The 23,021-nt window shown below is 53.1% G+C and overlaps 1 protein-coding gene and 1 long non-coding RNA gene across 9 annotated transcripts in view; one reads left to right on the top strand and one right to left on the bottom strand.

Moving 5' to 3' along the window:
• Positions 1–1,203: 1,203 nt before the first annotated feature.
• On the top strand, positions 1,204–21,939 carry FBLIM1 (filamin binding LIM protein 1). 8 transcript variants are annotated; one of them, XM_082381714.1, is made up of 9 exons: positions 1,234–1,329; positions 4,960–5,076; positions 5,490–5,759; positions 9,741–9,916; positions 10,480–10,597; positions 12,948–13,117; positions 15,566–15,744; positions 16,569–16,686; positions 20,332–21,939. In XM_082381714.1, the coding sequence occupies exons 2-9, from the start codon at positions 5,058–5,060 to the stop codon at positions 20,710–20,712; spliced, it is 1,431 nt and encodes a 476-aa protein (XP_082237840.1). In that variant the 5' UTR covers positions 1,234–1,329; positions 4,960–5,057; the 3' UTR covers positions 20,713–21,939. The 8 variants fall into 8 exon arrangements, with proteins under 8 accessions (XP_082237846.1, XP_082237842.1, XP_082237840.1 ...); XM_082381721.1 differs by lacking the exon at positions 4,960–5,076 and adding an exon at positions 4,608–4,805 and having other exon boundaries at positions 1,241–1,329; positions 20,417–21,939; XM_082381718.1 differs by lacking the exon at positions 4,960–5,076 and adding an exon at positions 4,608–4,805 and having other exon boundaries at positions 1,241–1,329.
• The window catches only part of LOC309624487, a 75,215-nt gene continuing 57,960 nt past the window's right edge, over positions 5,767–23,021 (bottom strand). The window contains exons 4-5 of the long non-coding RNA XR_014241969.1: positions 16,089–16,233; positions 5,767–8,474 (exon numbers count right to left, since the gene is read on the bottom strand). This is a non-coding gene — a long non-coding RNA (uncharacterized lncRNA). The remainder of the gene's footprint in view (positions 8,475–16,088; positions 16,234–23,021) is intronic.

Here is a 23,021-nt window from a genome sequence, read left to right as displayed (position 1 = left end):
GGGTTTGAATCCAGCTCTGCCACTTGCCTCTTGTGTGACCTTGAGCCTCTCTGGGCCTCAGTTTCTCGTCTGTGAAGCAGGGATAATCAGCCCTTTCCCATAGGGCTCTCCCGGGGATTAAATGGAAAGGTCTGTAGGCCGAGCATCAGATAGAAAGCCCCTATAAACGGCAGCTACTGTTATTACTGTTGTTATTGTAGAGTGGCTGAGAGGATGGAATGAAAAAAGGGATGACAAGGGGGACGGAAGCGGTGACAAAACGTAGGTGAGGGATTTAAGGAGGCGGGATGAGGAGGAGGAGCACGGGACGTGGTGTCCAGGTCCCCCCCCCCCCCAACCCCCAAGAGCGTGAGCCCCACAGAGCAGCCCCGGAGCCCTCCCCGCCAGCATGACTGCAGCTTTGGGCCCACAGAGAAGAGCCAGACCCTGCCTGGCCTCCCCACAGATGGCGCCGGGTCCCGCGCTCCTCTGGCCTCAGCCACTGTGGCTTTAATCAAAAGAACAATCTGTTTGCCTCTGAATCAGACCCAGATTCCTTTTCCCAGCAATGTTCCCTGGGCCTCCAGGGACTCAGGCGGCCCATCCAGGCTCCATCTCCTGCCCCAGAGCCCAGCCTCGGCTTCTCCCTGCCCATTCCACGTTTGGGGGATGGGGGTGCAGGAGGCGGGAGGGGGTCAGATACAGGGCCCAGGGTGGCAAACCGGGTGACCTGATTGCCAGCTGGGCCCTGTCTACCAGGCCTCCTGGAGGAGCCTGTCCCCCCCAAGACTCTAGGACCCGCCTGCAGAGGGCTTAAGGGCCCAGACAGGTCATTACCCCCATTTTAGAGGCGAAGAAACTGAGGCTCAGGAAGGTGGAGTGACTGCCTAGGGTCACATGATTCAATCCAGATCCACCTGACTCTTAAGACCTTGGGAGATCCCAGGCCAAACTGGTGGAGCCACCAACCCCGGTGACCTAGGGGAGGGGGAGGGGAAGGACCACTGTGGGTTCACAAAGGACGAGGAGGGTGGGCACCGGAGGAGGCCTCCCACCCTCCAGGCCTGGGTCGAGGGGAAGGGAGGAGTGGTCGAGGGAACAAAGGGAGCGGGGAGGGGGCGGCGCGGGGCGCGGCCGGGCAGGTGGGGGGGCAGGTAGGGGCCGCTTCCGCCCGGCGGGAATCCCGGGCCCCCTCCCCCAAGCTTCACCTTTTATGGTAACGAGGCCGGGGCGGCGGGGCGGAGGGAGCCGAGGGGGCGGAGAGGGCGGAGGGGCGGGAGGCGCCGCGCCGCTCCTGGTTCTGCTCGATCGGGTGACCGAACGGAGCCGCCGGGGGCGCGGGCGGCCCAGGTAAGCGGGGCGGGGGTGGGGTGGGGGTCCTGTCCTTCCGTCCCCGCCCCGGCGACAGACAGGTGACAGCACGGGCAGCCCTCGGCCGGCGCCCACCCTGCTCCCCAGCCGGGACCCCAGCCCCGTCGCTCCCGGTGGGGCCCCGCGGGACGAGGGGCCGCGGGCGCTGTCCTTCTGTCTCAGTCCCTCGGTCTCTGTCCTCCGAGTGAAGGGAGGGCAGTTCTGGGGGGAGGGCTGGGGTCCCTGCCCGGGAGCGGCACGCGGAGAGCAGGGATGGGCAGGGCGGAAGCTCCCGCACAAAGAGGACAGCGTCCCGCACATGGATCGAATTAAAGTCCCCGGCAGCGCCCCACAGTGACCCGGCCGGCCGCCCCGCTGGGCTGCTTGCTGGAGGGCGCTGGGTTTCCGGAGCTCCGGGGAGCTCCGGGCCCCTTTACCCAGCCAGGGTCAGGCGAGGGGAAGGAGTGGCCGCAGGGCTGCCCCTCTCTGGGCCTCAGATCCTCTCGGGGGCTGGGAAGGGGTGGGACTGGGCGATCCCCAAGGTGTGTGCCTGGGGCATCCTGGCCTGGGTCCTCCTTCAGCCCGGATGTGAGGACCCCAGGAAGAGGGTGGGCAGTGCCCAGATTCCTGCTCTTCATAATGATGGAAGCTAAGTCCTGGTCCTTGCAGGCCCCCCAGGGGCTCCTCCTCCCCCTCTGGGGCTGAATAACCAGTTAGCTTTTTCTTGGCATCTACCAAGTATCAAGATTTTGAGTACCCCCTCTCCTTTTATCCTCTCAGCCACCCTTCCAGAAAGACCTCATTATTCTCACTTTATGAAAAAACTGAGGCCCAGAGAGGTTCAGTGACCTGCTCAGGGTCGCCCAGCAGGAAAGAAGGGGCCCAGGGTGAACTCAGCCCTTTGTGCCTCTGCTTCCCTGGGGTGGGAGAAAGGAAGAGGGACCTCCTGTGCCAGGCTGCAAGGTCCCCTGCAGGGGGTGTGGGGCTCAGTCTCACTCCCACCTCCAGCAAAGTTTAACTCCCAACCAAGCCTAGTCTACAGCTTAAAGGTAGTTCCAGAGGGTTCTGGAGGGGGTTAGAAGGAGTATGACAGGGGACAGTATGGCGGCGGGGGTGAGGTGGGGTACACTCCCCACCCCTGGAGGCCCTCCGGCTCAGCCAGCCTGGGCCCTGCCCTGGGCCGCAGCCGAAAGCCGGGCTGGGTGGGTGACTGGATCTCAGCCTCCTTCCTTCCTCTTGACAGGAAATGACTTTCCTTCCCTTTGTTTCCACTTTCTCCGCTTACCCAGCTGGATCTCAGATTCGCCCTCGGGGAGGAAGGGTGGCCGCCAAGGGTCCCCTGGGCTGGGCTGGCTGGGAGGCTGCCCCACAGGGAGCTCTCTCACCCACACCCCACACTAGGGTGACCTGGGGTGCAGTGGGACCAGGGGGAAGCCGGGGCTCCCTTTCCTTCCCCGGGGCTGACTGACGGGGCTTTGAAAATCCCTAGCCCGGCCCCTTCCCCTGGGGCCTGAAGTCCCTGCCGGAACCGCAGGGGAGGGATGGGGGTGGGGGAGTGTTGCCCAGCTGTGAACATCTGGTCTCAGTGCTGGGACGTTCGCCTTGGACGTTTTCTGAGAAACCAGCAGATCTGATTTCCCGGCGGGGGTGGGCTGGGGTGGAGTGGGGTTCAGGGCAGGAGGGGAGGGAGGCAGAGGAGGCATCCTCAACTGTCTCTGGGGATGAGCCCAGGATATGCTGACCATCAGATAACTGGTCTGGATTGGGCCACCCTGGGGTAAGAACAGGCCTGGGAATTTTGCCCCACCCCTCCCCCCCACCCCTGAGCCATCCAGGGAAGAAAAAGTGTGTCCTCTCAGGCTCAAGGATACCCCCTGGACTTCCAGGTTGCATGGTGCTCTGTTAGAATTCCAAGTCTGCAACCTCTTGCTTGGGGCCTCACCTGGCCTCATCGATAAAGTGGGGGCATAACGCAGGCTGTGTTGAGAATTAGGTGACTTTTGAGGCTGGGAAAGCACTCTCCATAGTGCCTGGCACAGGGCGAGCACTTTATCAGTGAGCGCCCTTGTTTCTTGCATTTAAAGGTTAAATGCACTCTGAAAATTGTTTGCAAAAATAGATTCTTAAACTTGTAACAAAGTATGAAATTGAAGTCGAGGACAACCAACAGAAGCAGATGTACTTCCAAACATCACTTACAAAACAAGAAACAAAAGAGAAGTACTTTAAAGCTTTATTCATATATTGGTTTCTTATTCAGGTTTCTTATCAGAAGGAGCTGCAGGTTTTAACCAAACATAAACCAATTTAAAAGGAATTTAGGAGCATATGTTGTTGTTTTTGTTATTATTATTCTCCATCAGTCTCCAAGAGAGCCCACGGTGGCCAGTGGAGGGAAGACTTTGAGTGGCCACTTGGGCTCCAAGTCCACATTAGGGTCCCTTGGGGCCTCACCCCCGACCCACCCAGCCCCACCTCTCCAGGTTCACTCTTTGGGTCCCTATTTACTCTCCTCCCCATGAATCTATGCACCGGGCTCTGGGGCCATGTCGGCATGGCCCATATGGAGAGTAAGATAGAAAAAGGGCACAGTCCTGAGCTGAGTGTGGTCGACTCACCCAGCCCATGACCCCACCTCATCCCTAGCCCCGGAGCCTACTCTCTGCAGGAACCACCTGAGAGAAGGAAAATGGGCTCTCCCCGGTGGGGATGCCGCCCCGCTCCCAGATCCATGCTTTGATGTCTACTGTGAGCCGGACTTGGGTCACACAAACATCACAGACACAACTGAAGGTAGATGAGGTCACTTGTCAGTTGAGGGGGCGGGCAGACATGGTGATGGTGAGTCAGCTGTCATTGCCCTGTGGAATAGACAACCGCCCTGGAGTCGGGAATCAGGGGAGGCTTCATGGAGGAGGTGATGTTTGAGCTAGGCTTCTAAGGAAAAACTGAAATTCACCCTGCAGCAGGGAGGAGAGGAAAAACAGGTGGTGGAAACATGCCAGGGCAAGTAAGGGAGAAAGATGGTCCAGGAACCGTGCGTGGTCCAGGGTGGTCAAAAATAGGTTGAGGCCAGGGAAATTTAGACTTTATCTTGAAGGTAGTAGGGAGCCATGGAAGGCTTTTGACTAGAGGAGAAACAGATTTATGCTCCAGAAAGATCACTCCAGAGACAGGGTAGGAGGCAGGTTTGGAGATCATTGAGGCACCCTCACCCCTGTGCCTGAACCAGGGCTGTGATTCTGGAGATGAGACTGAGTGAGACGTTCTGGCCATAGAATCAAGACTTGATTGGATGTGGACTCTGATGGCGGAGAAAAGGATGCTGGTTTGTGAGCTGGGCCGGGAGAGGGCAGAAGAGCCAAGTGGCCAAGAGCATGGGCTCTGTGTTCAGCTCCCAGGCCTGCTGCTGCGTGACCCTGAACAAATGACTTCCACCTCTTCACCTGGGTTTCCTCATCTGTAAGATGGGCACGGTAATTGTGCGGTAATAGTGCCTCTCCGCCGCAGCAGTGGGAGGCTCTGTGAGTTAATGAACAGAAAGTGCTTAGGGCCCTGCTGGCACAGAATAGGTCTTGGTAAATGGTAGCTCTGATTGTTCTTCTGTCCCCTTTCCCTCCTGGAATCCAGCCCTGATGTTCTGACGAGAGTCACACTGTTTCCCGCCCACCGTGGAGCTGGCCTGAACGTTGGGGACGTCAGCTTTCCCAGGAAAATCCAGATCCCAGATGAGGGAGTTAACTTGGGGTGCGGCCCTGGGCTGGGACGGGCAGTCAGCTGCCCTGGGAGTGGGGAGCTGGAGGAGCGGCCCCTCCCTCACGCTCCTTAGAGGAAGGAAATTAATCATTTGTGAGGTGAGCAGGGCAGGTCTGCCCTCTGCTCCTCCAGGTGTGTAGGTCCGGGGGAGGGGTATTCAGGACTGCTGGGTCCCACCCTGTGGCCAAGTCACGTGGTGGGCACCTGCCCTTCCCTGTGGGACATCCGCAGCTCCTTCCGTGGCTGGGTGGGGCGCTGGCACTGTGGAGTGGCTGCTCCTGTCTTGTTGGGAGGGGAGAGGCTCCCTGCCCTGGGGGTGTCTGCGTGCCCAGGTGGAGCACCTCTGCCCCCGCCCCTGCCATGCCCCGAACCCTGCCCAAGCCTGCGCCTCACTCTGTCCCCAGCCCCACCAGAAGCTGAAGCAATGGCCTCAAAGCCTGAGAAGAGGGTCGCCTCGTCTGTCTTTATCACCTTGGCACCTCCACGTCGAGATGAGGCTGTGGCTGAGGAGGTGAGGCGGGCAGCTTGTGAGGCCCGGCCTGGCTGCCCCCGGGCATCTCCTGCCCCCACGAAGGCACCCGGGGCTGGCTCTGCGGGGAGGCTCCGTTCCTGGACACCCCCCAGCAGGGCTGCAGCTCCAGTGCCAGCTGTTCCACCTCAGCTCTCCAGTGGAGGTAAGAGGGTGAGGGCGGTGGGTGGGAGACCGGGTGAGAGGCATCACCAAGGCGGGGAGGAAATGGCAGGCTCTGAGGTCACTCGTTGAGCACCTACTGTGCCCCAGGCAGCTTCTGGAACCCACCTGCCTGGGTTCGAATCCTGGCTCCCCCACTTCTTGACTGTGTGACATTGGCAGGCCACTTAACCTCTCTGTTCCTCAGCTTCCTAATCTGTAAAATAGAGATAATGATAGTACCCACCTCAAAGGGTCCTTGTGAGGATTAGATGATTTAATACGTATGTAAAGTGTTGAGCCCAGTGCCTGCCGTGTAGAAAGTGCTAAATACCCACTGTTATTATTCTGGGCCAGGCACTGGGAATGTGAAAAGAGAGAAGGTTTTCAGCCTGCGTGAAAATTACCTCCTAGTGGTAATTTATTAGAGATAATAAAACATAAAATATAACATCAGGAAGACACAAACACTCTACTAGAATAGAACACAGTGAGGAGCTGGGGAGGTGCAACTTTTTATGGGGTGGTCAGGATGGCTTCTCAAAGAAGGTAACATCTCAGCGCAGTTAAGACCTAAATGACAGAGTGGAGCTAGAAGGGAAATGGGAACAGTAAGTGCAAAGGCCCTGAGGCAGGAATGAATTTGGCAAGTTGAAGGACCTGAAAGATAGTTTTGTTTTCTCTTGCGCTCTGCCATTCACTTGCTGTGTGGTCTTAGGCAAGCTGTTTCCTCACTCTGGGCCTCGGTTTCTTCCTCTGGAAGATGGAAATTTGGTCATGTATGTGATGTGAAATCTCAACTGTTGGGTAGAAGCAAGGAAGGATGACAACCTAGGGGCCCGAGGTGGCTCCTCGTCTGATAGGGCACCAGCTCAAACAAGGAGGCACTGAGACGCTTAGTGCGAGAGGCCAGCCCAGGATGGCAGGTGAACCCCCTGGAGTCCTCAGGTGTCTAGTCAGGTGTCCTTCATCCTGGCAGAGATCCCCTCCATCCCTCTCTTGAATTCCTGCCCTAGCTGGGACCTGCCCACCCTTCACAGCTGAATGTCTAGAACCTCAGGCAGGTCCTGGGAGAGGCCTCAGCTCTCCTGCTGTCTCTTCATGACCTGGTTCCTGACTCAGTCAGCTCACGTAGAGCAGATTGTCACACTTTAGCGGCATCAGCATCCCCTGGGGGCTTGTCCTAACACAGCCGGCTGGGCCCTACCCTGGGCCTTCCTGATTCAGCAGGTCTGCGGTGGGGCTCGAGAATTTGCATTCCTTACATGTTTCCAGCTAATGCTGATGCTCTGGTCTGGGGACCACACTTTGAGAACGACTGTTCCAGTCCAAAGGCGTTAATAGGTGAGACTTGGGGAGGAGAAGAGTAGTTCTCAAAGTGTGGCCTTGGAACCCGAAGCGTCAGCATCACCCAGGAAATGTAAATTCTAGTGTATATTCAAAACGCAATTTCAAAAAGGTAAATTCCCAGAGCTTACCCCAAACCTGCTGAAGCAGAAGCGCTGGGGTGGGCCCAGCCATCTGCGTTTGGACCAGCCCCCAGGCGATTCTGGGGCAGACTCACAGGTCTAGAACAAGCTTCGCATCTGTATAGCCCTTGGGCAGAGGGGTTCTTATCTTTGTCAAATGGGTGGGAAACCTGAACCCAGAGAGGTGCCCCAGCGAACGTGCAGGGAATGGGACCAGAGCCCAGGTCTTTAGGCGGCAGGGCCTTGAACATTCTCTGTCTGCTCTCCCTGGGTGTCTAGGGCGGTCTGACCTCGCTGGAGCCTGGCCTGCCTTGTGCCCCCATGACAGGAGGTGGGCAGAGTACCTCCATGCCCTCTATCCCGGGGCGCTATTAATAGCGCTCCCCTTGAGTGTGGCAGTGGGCACAGCCCTGCGCTGCGGCTTCTCTCCCGAGTTGCCCAGTTGCCTCTCCCCAGGGAGCTGGACAGCCCCTTGTCTGGGCAGCCTGCAGAGGTGGGGTTACACTATAGTAAGTGTTCCTGGATGGAGGCGATCCTCCACCCCTCCTCCTCCCTCCCTGCCGGGAGTACCCGCTGGCTGGCAGATAGGGTGGAGGCCACCTCCCCACCCGCCATCGCCCCACGCCATGCCACTCCTGTCCTCTGTGTGTGTGTGTGTGTTTGCTGTTGGGTTGTTGCTGTTTAATGAAACTTTTAAACATACACAGGAGTAGGGGAAACAGTACAAGGAACCCTGTATACCCCACATCCAGTTTCAACAGTTACCAACATTTGGCTACCTTTGTTTCATCTGTTCCTTTTTTTCTTTTCCTTCGTGAAGTGTTTAAAAGGAAATGCCAGTAATCAAGTCACTTCAGCCCCACATTCTTCAGGGTGCATCTCTAAATATGGCCTTTTTCTTACATAACCCCAAGGCCAAACAATGCATAACAAAATCAACAGGAATGCCTTATGATTATCTAATAGTCTATCCATAATTAATTTTCCCTGAATTGTCATTAAAATGCCTTTTAACTGTTGGATTGTAGAGGAAAGGATGGTTTACATTGTGTCTTGTATTTCTTTTGAGCTGTATCATTCAGTGGAATATTTAGCTTTTCCTTGTCTACAAAATGAGGAGAATTAAATGAGATGATTAGTCCTTTGAATCAGAATCCAGATAAGGTCCATAGCAGTGCTGGCCAATAAAAACATCATGCAAGTCACAAATGCAAGCCTCCTGTGTAATTAAAAATCTTTTAGTATCCACACTGAAAAAAATGAAAAGAAATATATGATATTACTTTTAATGATATATATTATGCAACCCAATATATAAAATAATATATACAATTATCTTTTCAGCACGTAATCATTATCAAAATTATTAATGAGCTATTTCACATTGTTTTTTAGTACTAAGTTTTCCGGCACATCTCAATAGCCACATGTGGCTGGTGGCTTCTGTACTGGACAGCACAGATGTATACATTCTATATGGTCATTTTTCTTAGGTCTCTTAATTCTAGGGACATCTCCTCTCTTGGTCTCTCCCAGGCCATTAACTTCTTGAAGAAACAGGGTCCATTTCTGTAGAATGTCCCATACCCTGATTTGTCCCTTTGCCTCCCTGTGGTCTCATCCAACTTGCCCCTCTGTTTTCCAAATTTATTATAAATGGAGTTAACTCTAGAAACCTGATTAGTTTGAGTTGGTTTTTTTTTATGTTTTGGGTTTTTTTTTTAATAAGGACATTTCATCAATGGTGCCCATCCCTTCCTATACATAACACGAGTCAGAAGACCCCTGATGTCTGCTGAGGTTAATCAGTGGGTTCAGGTGATGATAGCTAGACCTTTCCTTTGGAAAGTTCGCCACCAACTGTCCGCTTGATACTTTCAACACCTGATAGTCATTACCTGACTCTATTATTTAACTAGGTGGTGGTTCCCACCCTTGAGTGACATCAGCATCACCTGGAGGGCTTTTTAGACACCCCGGGCGCCAGCCCAAAGTTTCTGATTGTGCAGCTGCATGGCAGGCCGAGAAGTTGTGTTTCTAACGAAGTCCCAGGTGGTGCCACGCTGCGGGTCCAGGAGCCACACCTTGGGAACCACAGTCTCGGGTTAGTTTTGCTTACATCTGCACAAGGCCCGTCCAGCGGGGATTTCAGGCGCTCTAGCACCCGGATAGGGGAGGCTTGCTAGGAAGGGCTTTGGCGGCTACTGTTTTCCGAGCCTGTGCCACGTGCCAGCCACTGTGCCAAGCCCTCACCTGCATCATTTCACTTAATCCTCATTAACAGCCCTAAGCCATTGAGACCCATGTTCCAACTGAGTAAACTGAGGCTCAGAGAGATTGTTTCTTGCCGAAGGACACACAGCAAGTCAGTGGCAGAGTCAGAGACGGAACCCAGGTCCCGGTGACCCTGGACCTGAGCCTTTAGCCACCCTGCTGCACGGCCTTCTGGGCAAGTGTCCCCTCCTCTGTGCACCCGCAGAGACTCTGGCCAACCCACCCTCCCCTTCTGGTTGCAGGATGTTCGCTTCCTCCCCCTGCCCTGGATGGCGAGGACGCACTCCCCGACCTGGACCTCCTCCCACCTCCGCCGCCGCCCCCTCCAGTGTACCTGCCTCCCGACGAGGAGCCCCCTGCCCCGATGGGGGCGTCACTCATTTCAGACTTAGAGCAGCTGCCCCCACCCCCGCCGCAGGTACCGCCATCCCTTGGTCCCTGACGGAGCCCCGTGGGTTGGGGAGGGAGGGTCGGGGCCTTTCGGGGTTCTAGGCCTGGAGGTTGTTTGGTCCCTTCTCCTACTTCAGGGCAGTCCCTCTTCAAAACTCTTTCAGGCTGGTAAAAATTAGGCGTGGTTTTCAAGGTCCCTGGAGAAGGGGTGCCACACCCTTCCCCCCGCTAAGTGCCTCCTTCATCTCTGAGGACGGCATTCCCCTGTGTCTAACCTAAATCCCTTATGCTGCATAGAAAACCCATATTTAATCCTCTGCCCTTAACAGAGGCGTTGTAGAAATGGGAGAGGTTCCAGGCCAAGGGAAACCCTGATTCCAGGAGATTCCTTAGAAGCAGAGGGAGGTAGCTTTGAAGGAAGCTACTTCCCTGGGTGAAGGAACCCAGGGCAAGGAGCTGGGAGATCTGGCCTCAGTTTCTGCCTCTCTACAAAGGGGCTAATTGCGCCTGGTGCCACCAGATGAGGAGCAGAGCTGAGAGGGCCGTGTGCGGTCCCCACTGGGTGACTCTTCTCCCCTTCTATCCCCGCAGCCCCTCGTGGAGGGGCCTCCACTGCAGCCTCGGCCCAGTCATCTCAGACCCACAGAAGAGGAGCTGCCGCCTCCCCCAGAGGAGCCTGTGGGCTTCCCCGAGAGAGAGGCCTCCACAGGTATGGGCACAGGGGTGGCAGGACTGTGTGTGACCCCCAGGGGCCCTTGTGCGGCCAGCATGAGCTTCCAGGGGGAACCAGGAGGGAGGGGCCACCGTGTCTGTCCCAGCTCACAGTATAGTGATGGGCCTTATAGTTGTGCATCAATTTTATTTTTATTGCATTAACCTTTTTTCCTTTATAACTAAAATCCATTTAAATATTGAGCAGCAAAATTTGCCATGATAGCAAAAATGCTCTAAATTGTTTCACTATGTAATTTTTTGAATACATAACACCCTTACATAGTACAAAAGAAAAAGCACAAAAGGGCACACTGTGAAAAGTCTTTCCTCTGCCCCATCCCTGTATCACCTAGTTTCCTTCCAGATAGACAACCTGTTAATACCTTGTGCATATCCTTTCAGAGATATCTTACGCGTATGCAAGCAGATACAAATATATCCTTCCCCCATTTCCCCACAAATAGTAGCAAGCTCTGTGCGGTTTTGCACTTTGCTTTCATTCCTTTGTAGTCTTAGAGCTCACTCCACATCAGAACATAAAGAGGCTCCTTGTTCTTTTTCACAGCTGTGTAGTATTCCTTAGCAGGGCCCAGCCACATGCATTTAACTAGTTGCCTGTGGACAGGTGCTCAGGTGGTAATGCTGAGTGAACCACCTTGCACCTGATCATTTTGCTTGTGTGCAAGTTTGTGAGATAAATTCCTAGAAGAGGAAGCACTGTGATATTTTTGCCAAGTTGTCTTTCTTGGTCATCCAGATCTACATTCCCACCAACAGTGTCGGAGTGCCCGTCTGCCCACAGACTCTCCAGCACCGTGTGTTACTTATTTAATAAATAGCTATTAAGTGCCTACCATGTACCAAGGCCTTCTCTAGTCCAGGGTTGTAAAATAATTCTCCTCTGGTTTCTTCCAGCGTTCTTATGGTTTCCCTTTTCACATTTAGATCTTTGATACGTTTGGAATTATCTGGGTGTAAGGTGTCACGACAGAGTTCCTTCTTTTGCCTTTTCTGCAGATGGCAACCCAGTTGTCCTAACGCTATGTGTCTTTTTTTTTTCTTCTTCTTTCTAGTTGTGGCGTGCAGGCTCCAGGGCACACGGGCTCTGTAATTGTGGCACGCGGGTTCCAGAGTGCGTGGGCTCTGTCGTTTGTGGCACGCAGGCTCTCTTGTTGAGGCGCGCGAGCTCAGTAGTTGTGGCTGTGGGCTTAGTTCCCCCGCGGCATGTGGGATCTTAGTTCCCTGACCAGGGATTGAACCCGCGTCCCCTGCATTGGAAGGCGGATTCTTTACCACTGACCACCAGGGAAGTCCCACACTATGTGTCTTGATTTCTTGATTTTAGCTTTTTAAAGACCCTTTGCCTTTTTTTTTTTTTTTTTGGCCACGCTGCTTGTGGGATCCTAGTTCCCCAACCAGGGAACCAGGGATTGAACTCAGGCCCTTGGCAGTGAAAGCATGGCGTCCTAACCACTGGCCTGCAAGGGAATTCCCCACCTTCCTTCTTTTTCTTTTTTTTTTTAAAGTAAGGTTTTATTTATTTATTAATTTTTATTAACGAGTTCACAGCTCGTTGCTGTGAGCGGGCTTCTCATTGCGGTGGCTTCTCTTGTTGCGGAGCTCGGGCTCTAGGTGCATGGGCTTCAGTAGTTGTGGCACACAGGCTCAGTAGTTGTGGCTTGCGGGCTCTAGAGCGCAGGCTCAGTAGTTGAGGCGCACGGGCTTAGTTGCTCCGTGGCATGTGGGATCTTCCTGGACCAGGGCTTGAATCCCTGTCCCCTGCATTGGCAGGCGGAGTCTTAACCACTGTGCCACCAGGGAAGTCCCCCACCTTCCTTCTTTTTTTTTTTTTAAATTAATTAATTAATTTATTTTTGGCTGCGTTGGGTCTTTGTTGCTGAGCGTGGGCTTTCTCTAGTTGCGGCGAGCGGGGGCTACGTTTTATTGTGGTGCGCAGGCTTCTCACTGCGGTGGCTTCTGTTGTTGCGGAGCATGGGCTCTAGGTGCTCGGGCTTCAGTAGTTGTGGCTCGCGGGCTCTAGAGCGCAGGCTCAGTAGTTGTGGCACACAGGCTTAGCTGCTCCGCCGCATGTGGGATCTTCCCGGACCAGGGCTCGAACCCGTGTCCCCTGCACTGGCAGGCAGATTCTTAACCACTACGCCGCCAGGGAAGTCCCCCCACCTTCCTTTTAATGTCCCTCATGACCCTGCCCGTGAGCTGAGGCTGCATTTACAACGCCCGGGGGTTTGAGACAGAGACCTGGCACTCCCGGCCGGTTCTGGGTGGCGACTGGGTACAGTTCTCCCAGGCTGGGCGGGTCATGGCCTGTATCTCCTCTACCCCAGACGTCTGTGCCTTCTGCCACAAGACCGTGTCCCCTCGAGAGCTGGCTGTGGAGGCCATGAAGAGGCAATACCATGCCCAGTGCTTCACGTGCCGTATCTGCCGCCGCCAGCTGGCCGGGCAGAGCTTCTACCAGAAGGATGGGCGGCCCCTCTGTGAACCCTGCTACCAGGTAAGCCCCAGGGCAGTTCCCCAAGTGCCTGGCACTGAGCTGGGCACCTGGAAGACGTGGTATCATCTCTTTCTCCACAGCAATCTGGGGAGGTAGGCACTAGTGACCCATTTTACAGATGAGGAAATTGAGGCTCAAGGAGGGGAAGGAACTCAGCCAAGGTGTGTTCATTTCCCGTGACTGCCGTAACGAATGACCACAAACTTGCTGCCTTCAAACAGTACGCGTTTATCCTCTTATGGTTCTGGAGGTCCGAATCCAAAATCAGTTTCACTGAGTCAAAATCAAAGTGTTTTGCTCCCTCCAGAGGCTCTAGGGGAGAATCCATTTCCTTGCCTTTTGCAGCTTCTAAAGCCATATTTCTTGGTTCCTTGGTCCATCTTCCAACTCAGCAGTGTGGCATCTTGCATCAGTACCTCTTTTCCTTCTGTGTCAAATCTCCCTCTGCCTCCCTCTTGTAAAGATACTTGCGATGACATTTGGGGCCCACCTGGATAACCCGGGATAATCTCCCCATCCCAAGATCCTTAACTCAGTCACATCTGCAAAGTCTCTTTTGCCATGCAAGATAGTCGCAGACTCCAGGGCTTAGGATCCAGATATCTTTGGGGGCATCATTCAGCCTTTTACACTGTCACCCCAGGGCTCTCTGGTTCTGAACCCTGCCCGTGATTTTTTTTTTTTTTTTTTTTCTGTCCATGCCACGCAGCTTGCCATATCTTAGTTCCCCAACCAGGGACTGAACCTGGGCCCTCGGCAGTGAAAGCACCACGTCCAAACCACTGGACCACCAGGGAATTCCCATCCTGCCCGTGGTCTTGCTGCTCCCTCACCTAGAGCCACAAGGTTCCAGTACACGGTGTGACGGGGCATCTCTGGATACCAAAGACAGTCTGAGAGAACTAGTTTGGATGCCAAGGTGTTAGAATTGCTAACTCTCCAGTGGCATGTGGTGGCGTTTTTCCAGGTTGTGTACAGAACTCCCACGTATGCATCACCTGGGGGTACAGTGGATCTCACCTTGTCCTTATAGATTGGTAGCACCTGGCAATCTGCATTTTTAACAAGTCTCTCAGGTGATTCTGATACACATTGAAGTCTGAAAACTACTGATTTGAGGTGTTAGAATATTTGGAATCGGGACTATTTAGAAAGCTCAAAATGATCTGATCCCAGGCAGTAAGGTGCTGTGGAAGGAGAAGGGAGCCAGCCCATCCCACCCTGACCCTCTGACCCCATCAACATGACAGTGGGGGGTGTCCTTACGCTCTTCCCCAGCTTGGAGCCAGGCAGGGGTGAGGCACTGAGGCGAAGAAGGGGTGAGGGTGGGCTTACAGCTGGGAGCAGCCAGGAGGGGCTTCAGCAGTGTGCTGGTGAGACAAGGGCTGCCCCCAGGACGGTGGAGGGGGGAAGCAGGGGGAACTGCTGCCCCCACCAAACGTATCTGTCCAGAGGAAATCAGGTTAAGATGAACAGGAAGGGGAAGAGACATGCAGGGGAAAAGGTGGATGGGTTAGCAAGAGGCCCTCTGTTCTGCCTCAGTGATACCTACCCCCTTCTTTCTCCTTCTCTCTCTTTCTCTCCCTCTCTCTCTCTGTCTCTCTCTCTCTCTCATCCCTCCTCATTCCAGAAAGGATTTGAGGCAGCTTATAAGAACGCACATATACCTGTAGTCAATAATAATGTTGTAGGACTTCCCTGGTAGTCCACTGGTTAAAACTCCATGCTTCCACTGCAGGGGGCATGGGTTCAATCCCTAGTCGGGGAAGTTCCACATGCTGCACGGTGCAGCCAAAAAATAATAATAATGTTGTACACTTAAAACTTCATTGTTAAGAGGATAGATCTCATATTAGGTATTCTTACCACAGTAACATAAAAAAAGATTTTTAGAGGATACATATAATACCATGAGATATAAAATAAATAGATAAAACAGAGGAAAATCAAGGTAGACAGTTAGTACCTCAAAAATATGTGAATGAAAGACCCCTGTACTCATCCTAAAAGTGGAGCATGGAATTGGACTGTGAGCTTCCAAGTGGCCAAATGGAAAAGGGTGATAAGTTTCAAGGTTTATCGTCCATAAAATAAAAAGCACAGCAATTCCTCTGGGAATGCCTTTTACTGGCTCTGAAGTTTTAGAGAAATTTCTCCTATGGGCCCTCATGGACCCTGGCCTCAAGCATTTCCTAGTAACAAAAAAAATGCAGTCATAGCTTCATGGCAGGATTCCTGACTGTACACCAGGGATATAGTGCCAAACTCGATCCCCTCTAAGCAATGTGGAGGTTTGGGGGTAGTAGTTCCAGGCCAATTGCATGAATGTGAGCACCTCTTCCGTATCTCTGCCTTCTGGGCCCCTGTGGGTAGCCAGTCTGATGCCCCTTGTGGCTTGGAGTGGGCGCACCCATGGGATGGCTCTGAGGCAGTGGCCCTCTGTCCCAGGACACCCTGGAGAAGTGTGGCAGGTGTGGCGAGGTGGTCCGGGAGCACATCATCAGGGCCTTGGGCCAGGCCTTCCACCCCACCTGCTTCACGTGTGTGACCTGCGCCCGGTGCATCGGGGATGAGAGCTTTGCCCTGGACAGTCAGAATGAGGTGTACTGCCTGGACGATTTCTACAGGTACAAGAGGGGTCCGTGCACTGCATGGGGCACAGAGGACAGGGTGGGGCTCAGGCGGGATGGAGGAGCCGAGCCTGAGTGCTGGGGGCTGGGTCAGAGCTGGCCTGCAGAATCCAGGACTGCCTGTTCCACATACCCTGTGTTGGACTTAGCACCTGCTTGCAGCTGACACTTTTTGAGCAATTCCCCTTGGGTTTAGGCCATTTAATCTCAAAACTGTCTTACAGGCAGGCACTATTAAAGGTTCTGTTTTAGCAAATGTGGAAACTGAGGCATGCGGTACATAAGTACCTAAAGTCTCCCCGATCGTAAGTATGGAAGCTGCGATTCAAACCCCCACTGACCTGATGTCCAGGCCTTGCTCTCAAACCCCAGACCGCAGCGCCTCCCCTCCGAGCTGGAGCCGTATGGAGTGGTAGCGACACACATCTGCAGGGCCCCGTCCCTGCCCTCGAGTTGCTCGCTGCCCAAGGGGAGAGACAGGTGTGCCTAGTAAAAAAGGAAAGAAGAAGGAAAAGCAGTGACCTATAACACAAGACAAATGAAATGGGTGCCCCTCTGCTTCCTTAAATTCTAATGTTCCCATCACTTAACTTGCCTTGAGCTAATTATACCCTGGGAAGCAGGGTCTGATTACGCAGGTCTCTCCATCCGCTCCTGCCAGGAAGAAATAGGCGTGTGTGGTTGTAGCTCCAGGTGTAGTTAGATAGCAACGGGTCTGAAATAGCTCTGGGAGGTGAACCAGAGCTGGCCTGCGTTCTGACAGCTAATTTCTGTGGTTGTCGGCGTGAACGCCTCCTGAGCATAAGTTTCTTTCCCTCTAGGAAATTCGCCCCTGTGTGCAGCATCTGTGAGAATCCCATCATCCCCCGAGACGGGAAGGATGCCTTCAAAATCGAGTGCATGGGAAGAAACTTCCATGAGAATTGCTACAGGTGTGAGGTGAGTGGAGCAGTGCTGATTTAGTAAGATGCAGTTGATCCTGTTCAGTCACCGCACAAGCCCTGTTGAAAGCCTGCTGTGTGCCAGGCCCTGGGCCGGGACAAGTCCAGGCTGGGGCTCTGCTCTCAGATTGCTCACCATCCAATAGCAGAGACAAATGAAAATGAAAATAATTACAAATATGCTCTATTAATCCGAACTCTTTGAGTTAATGATAGAAACCAAACTCAACCTGTTTTCTGCAAGAAAGGGGATCTTACGGGAAGGCTCTTGATGGTGATATCATTGATGACATCAAATGATATCATAAGGCTCTCTCTCCATCTCTCGGTTCTGCCTTTCTTGTGTGTTTGCTTCATTTTCTCTTCCTGTGGGCTGGCATCCTCTGTGGGGCAGGGGGTACAGTGCGTGGCCATGGTTGGCTCAGGTTGATATCCTTCCAACTTAGAAACCCCATCTAGGGATCCCGTACAGTCCCAAGAAGGCCTCTGATTCACCCAGCATGGGTCACATGCCCATTCTGGACCAATCAGTGGCCAGGAGCTATGATTGATAACCTCTGGGGTCAGGCAGGCAGGACTGTATGAAACAGACTGGGGGATGCTGGGCAGGCCCACACCACAGATGTCCTTTTCAGGTGCTAAGAAAGAGCATGTATAAATCAGCTTTGGGACAAAGAAGGCAGTGATCAAGTCAAGTGATCAAGGCTGGTGCAATCAAAGGCACTCTTTTAGAGGAGGCAGTGCTTAACCTGGGTTTTGCAGGATGAGTAGGAGTTTGCCACGTATTCAGAGAGGGGAAATTAAGTCCAAAAAGAGGTATGGGCCTGTGAAATCCTACTGTGGCACAAACAGCCTGAAGAATTGGAGGAAGTAGAAGTTTCGAGGAGTGTCTGGAGTGTAGAGTGCTGGCTGGTGGTGGTAACAGTGAGGCCAGAGAGAAGGAAAGGACCCCCTCTGCCAAACGAAGGAGTCTGGACTTCAGGCTGCAGGGAGTGGTGAGGCTGAGGTGGGGAGGCTGGTTAGAAGCTGGTGCAGCAAGAAATGCCTGGGGAGTCGCACAGGCCCCACACTCAGAAGGGTCCCGTGCTTGCTTTGAAGCTCTGCTGTCATTTTCTTTTAATTCGTCATTTTTGACTAAGGGATTCTGCATTTTCATTTTGCCCTGAACCCTGCAAATTATATAGTCAGTCCTGCTGGGGAGGCTGTAAGAGTCCTCCCCTACCTCTTCCTGTCGCCTCCATGTCACCGATGTTTCTGTCTTCTCTGGTGATGGTGACAAAGGTGTCACCTAAGTGGGGACTCCAGAGCAAGTCTCTCTTTTTTTCTTTCTTTCTTTCTTTTTTTTAATTGAAGTATAGTTGATTTACAATGCTGTGTTAGTTTCTGGTGTACAGCAAAGTGATTCAGTTATACATATATATATTCTTTTTCATATTCTTTTCCATTATGGCTTATTACAAGATACTGAATATAGTTCCCTGTGCTATACAATAGGACCTTGTTGTTTATCTATCCTATCTGTAATAGTTTGTAACAGAGTAAATCTCTTAATCAGCCAGTGAGTGATTCCAAACATTTATTTACGCACATTTAAACAGATATGTAGGGAGTTCTCTGGTAGTCTAGTAGTTAGGATTTGGCGCTTTCACTGCCATGGCCCGGGTTCAATCCCTGGTCAGGGAACTGAGATCCCACAAGCCTCGTGATGCAGCCAAAATTAAAACAATAATAATAATAATAAAAACAGATATGTAGAACCAAGAAGCATTTTCGCTGAGGGTGACCAGGGAGTTTAGTCGAGAAGTTGACACATTGCTTCATGATTATGTTGATTTGTTCTAGTTCAAAGTCCGGCTGATAATGCATCTTGAAAGAACAATGGTGAAATTCAGGTGCCGTTATCGCTATAGCCCACGTTAGATCCAGTGGTGATTGGCATTTGCCCGGGCCTGGCTGGTGAGCAAATAAGCCCTCCCTGCTCCTCCTTGCTCAGCTTGGCTGAGGCTACCAGGAAGATTGCCCAGGCTCTGCCATGAGTCAGAGTTTGGACTCCACCAGCTGTATTTCAGGCTGTAAGGCTCCAATCACAGCGGCCTAAGCAGATGTGGGTGCTGTTTCTCTAGGAAGGGAAATGGGTTTCAAGATGCCATCCATGCTCCTTTCACCATTCCTCCCTACCTTTTTTTTTTTTTTTTGGCTGCCCTGCCCTGCATATGGGATCTTATTAGTTCCCTGACCAGGGATCGAACCCGTGTCCTCTGCAGTGGAAGCTCAGAGGCTTAATCACTGGACTGCCAGGGAATTCCCCATTCCTGCCTACTTTGTGGTCCATGTTATTTCTTACTATTGCTGGAAGGGTAACAATACCTTCATACTTGGCTAGTATCTTATTTATTTTATTTAATTAATTAATTAATTAAGTTATTTATTTATTTATTTATTTATTTATTTATTTTTGGCTGCGTTGGGTCTTCGTTGCTGCGTGCGGGCTTTCTCTAGTTGCGGTGAGCGGGGGCTACTCTCCATTGCGGTGCACGGGCTTCTCATTGTGGTGGCTTCTCTTGTTGTGGAGCACAGGCTCTAGGTGTGCGGGCTTCAGTAGTTGTGGCACGCAGGCTTAGTTGCTCCTCGGCGTGTGGGATCTTCCCGGACCAGGGCTCGAACCCGTGTCCGCTGCATTGGCAGGCAGATTCTTAACCACTGCGCCACCAGAGAAGCCCTCGGCTAGTAGTTTTTAATATATAAAATGCTTTCATGCACATTACCTTATTTAATCCTAATGATGATCTTTCGATATGGGAGTTCCTGTCTCCATTTAAGATGAGGAAACTGAGGGTGAGGAAAGTGGTTCTGCCTCGTGTTCTTCTGGGCTGGGTTTGGCCAGCTTTCTGCCACCTGACAGCTCCTTCGCAAACTGTGCGACTCGGTCATGGTTGATTCTCATTTAGAAGAGGTCACATGTGCCCCTGCGGGACTTTAGGTTTGGCACTTGGTGCTCTCAGAATGCCGAACAAGTGGCTGTTAGGAATAGCCCAGAGTCCCCTTGAGACACTCGAGGTGCAGTTCCAGGGAAGAGACACACAAGGGTGTCCTCCCCAGCTGGCCGAGCTGGGTCAGGATGGCACCCGTGACCCCGAAGTTGTCTCTATGGAGACCAACCCCTCTGTTCTGATCAATGGAGCTTCCAGGGGACGCCAGCCGTGCCCTGAGCCGGGTCTCTGGACATTAATTGTTCCTGTTATTTCCCGCGTGTGCCCAAGTGAGGCCCAGATGAGGTGCGCGCTTGTGGCAGAATGGTGAATTTGGCAAAGTTTGGGCCCCAAGTCCCCATCCTCCTCATTGTAAAATCTTTTGGTGATTTAGAAACTTGGAAATATTAAGGTTTGTGCTAGTGTTGAAGCTGTTCAGGCAGTGGAACAACAAAAAGAATCCTGAACTCTGAGCCTGGAGACCCCGTCCCCTCTCAGCTCTGGAACCAGCTGTGTGACCTGGGGCAGGCCGCACTCCTCCCCGGGCCTCAGGGAGGGTGTTAAGGCCCTGCTAGCCCTTTCCACGGCCCCTCAGGGGGCTTCTCCACCAGAGGGCCTCCTCTTCTCCCTGTGTCCTCGGTTCTCCCCTCAGCTGATCGCGTTAATTTCCGCAGTGGACGCTGGCGAGTCCCACCTGCGCACACTCCACACCGCAGTGCTCGGGCCTGGGGTCCATCCGCGTGTGCCTTGTTCCCGCAGGACTGCAGGATCCTCCTGTCTGTGGAGCCCACGGACCAAGGCTGCTACCCTCTGAACAACCGTCTCTTCTGCAAGCCGTGCCACGTGAAGCGGAGTGCTGCGGGGTGCTGCTGAGGGCACCCGTGGGCTGGGGGCCGTGGTTGCACACTAGCCCCGCTCGGGGGTCCCTCCCCAACCTGTCTCCCTTCCTGACCTGCTCTTGCACACTTTCCTTCCGAGCCACACGGGGACCAGCCTGCAGGCCTGCCCCTCATGTCCGGGACCCAAGCCTCCTCCCAGCTCAGAGCACCGTTTAGACTCTCAGCTGTTCCTTCTCTCCTCTGGGCACCGGGAGGCTTTCGTACCATGAGTATCGTGCCTGGGGGTCCCATCTCCACGACTCTGGCCCCTCTTGAGCACTGGTCTTGACCTCCATTTCCAGGGGTGAGTTGGGTTGAGTCTCTAGATGGCACCCTGTGCCCCTAGCAATGACACGTTAGCTCTGGGGGTACTGAGACCAGCTCTGCCTTGCAGGACTGAACTATTTCAGGAAAACTGCAAAGTCCCTTAAAAAGCACTATTTTTAAAATTTGAAGTTTAAGTGATGAGAAACATTCTTCAGATTTTTTGGAGGGGAGGTGGGAATCTTAAAAGAAAATGCCTTCTGTTGTTCATAAATGTACAAGAGTGTGACCTACTGGTGGCATGGCCATGGACTTCCTACACTGGGGACATGTCATGCTGACATGGGGCCCAGGCATGAACCTGAACAGCAGAGGCAGGAGCGAAGGATGACACGCTGACACCCAAGGAAGTCAGCAACCCCTGCACCCTGGCTTCCGGTGCCTCCTTCTGTGTGCAACAGTGATTCAGCAGACATGGACGGAGTGCCTGTTGTGTGCTGGGGAGCAGAGTACAGGAGCTCTGAGTGTGCCTCCTGCAGCAGCCTTGACTACGGCCGTGCACACGCGTGTGCACACACACACACACACACACACACATTCCTCCAGGACAGCAACACGGGTGTCCCCCAACCCCTACTCGGGCCCTCCAGCCCAGGCTGCCCTGTGACCACTGCCTTCTCAAGGCCACACCTAGAAGATTCTTTTTCTCTTTTAAGGGAAATCATTTTTGTTGCTTTGTAACTTCTAAGACATTTTGTAGAACATGAACACATTAAACAAGATGTGCTTTCCTCCCTGGGGTTGTCTCGATGTACCATGTGCTCCTAGGAGGGTGCCCTGGGCTCCAAGTACCAGGAGAGTTTCTCTGTAGGGCCCCTTAAGGGCTTCAGACCAGAGCACAGCTTCTTGCCCGAAGCTTAGAGCGGCAAGTCGCAAACTCCAGGCCTTCCCATACCTCCACAATTTCTATCATACAAGGACCTCCTATTCTATTATCTCCTTAATATTTTCTTTAACTCAACGTCCTTTTTTTTTTTTTTTTACTCACCGATTTAGTCTTAGGTTAACTAAGCAATATATCCATGCAGTCACATGTCGATGTGCTAGTTATACATGAAAATAAATGCATAACTATTCGAAGTTTGTCTGTGTTCCAACTAAGACCTCACCTAGGTAAATGCTGGCCTTTGATAGTAGCACCAGACAAATGTCTGAGCATCTGCTCAGTGTGGCATGAATGTCCAGCAAGTGCCTGTATCCCCTGCCCCCAAACTGCGGCTCTTCTCAGCAGGTCAAGAAACTCTTGTCCCTCCTCATCCCCAGCAATGAAGACTTACACTGGCCAGCTCACAGGTGCACTGTTCCTGGACACACCCACCAGCAATGAGGTGGCTGCTGGGTGACCAGGGTGGTCCCTGCAGGAGGCCCTCTAAGGCCACCAAATCCTTTAGCAGAGTCAACACCGCCCTCAGGAAGTACTCTCTGCACGTGGGCCCCCGTGAGCTTGCTCGCCCGCTGCAGCTCGGACACCACCAGCTGGGCTTGGTGAGCGCAGCTCCGGAGAGAAGGATACGGGGCCAGAAAGGGCGCTGGACCTGGGGGCAAGTGACCCCGGTCTCAGACCTGGCTCTGCTGCTCTACAGTGTGGACAAGTTATTAATCATCTGAGCCTTGCTTTTCTCATCTCTGAAATGGAAGCAACACTAGTATCTATCATAGAAGATTGCTGGGATAGAAGTGTTGGGCTGGTGAGGTTTCTGACAAGCTCGTGAGTCCCTTGTACCGTCTGGTGCTGGCTGGCAGTTCTTAGCCATCACTCCTGTCAGCGTTCCTCCACGGTCCTTTTGAAGCCCATCAACCAGAGACCACTGGGGACATGCCCGCAGTTCGCAAAGTTGGGTTTATCATGCTGGCTGCAGGGGGCGGGGCGCACTGCATGGGGAACGGCAGGGCGTCTCAGTAAGCGAGAGTTGGGGGGCTCCTAGAACTTGGGTAGGTATTGAGGGGTTTGGGGAGGATTTAAGGAAGCGGGGGTTTGCTCCGGATGTGTGCTGTCAGGAAGCAGGGGCGTTCTATGGTTGAGAAGCTTGATTCTTTTCTATCTAGGATGTGGCGCTGTAGCTGTGGTTGGTAGGGGAGCAGCAGTGGCTCATAGGATGAGGGATATTGGCCATTTTTGTATCTAGCCCAGAGGTGCTGGGCTCCAGGACACGCCTACAGTG

This window comes from Balaenoptera borealis (genome assembly GCF_965194805.1).
Source record: "Balaenoptera borealis genome assembly, chromosome: 1".
NCBI lineage: Eukaryota > Metazoa > Chordata > Mammalia > Artiodactyla > Balaenopteridae > Balaenoptera > Balaenoptera borealis.
Note: the sequence above shows the minus strand (reverse complement) of the source record. Positions and strands in the feature narration are given on the sequence as shown.

Coding starts and splice junctions, on each gene's coding strand:
- FBLIM1 (XM_082381714.1), top strand. Junction 9,917..10,479: donor TGCCCCCACCCCCGCCGCAG/GTACCGCCATCC, acceptor CTATCCCCGCAG/CCCCTCGTGGAGGGGCCTCC. Junction 13,118..15,565: donor TCTGTGAACCCTGCTACCAG/GTAAGCCCCAGG, acceptor CCTCTGTCCCAG/GACACCCTGGAGAAGTGTGG.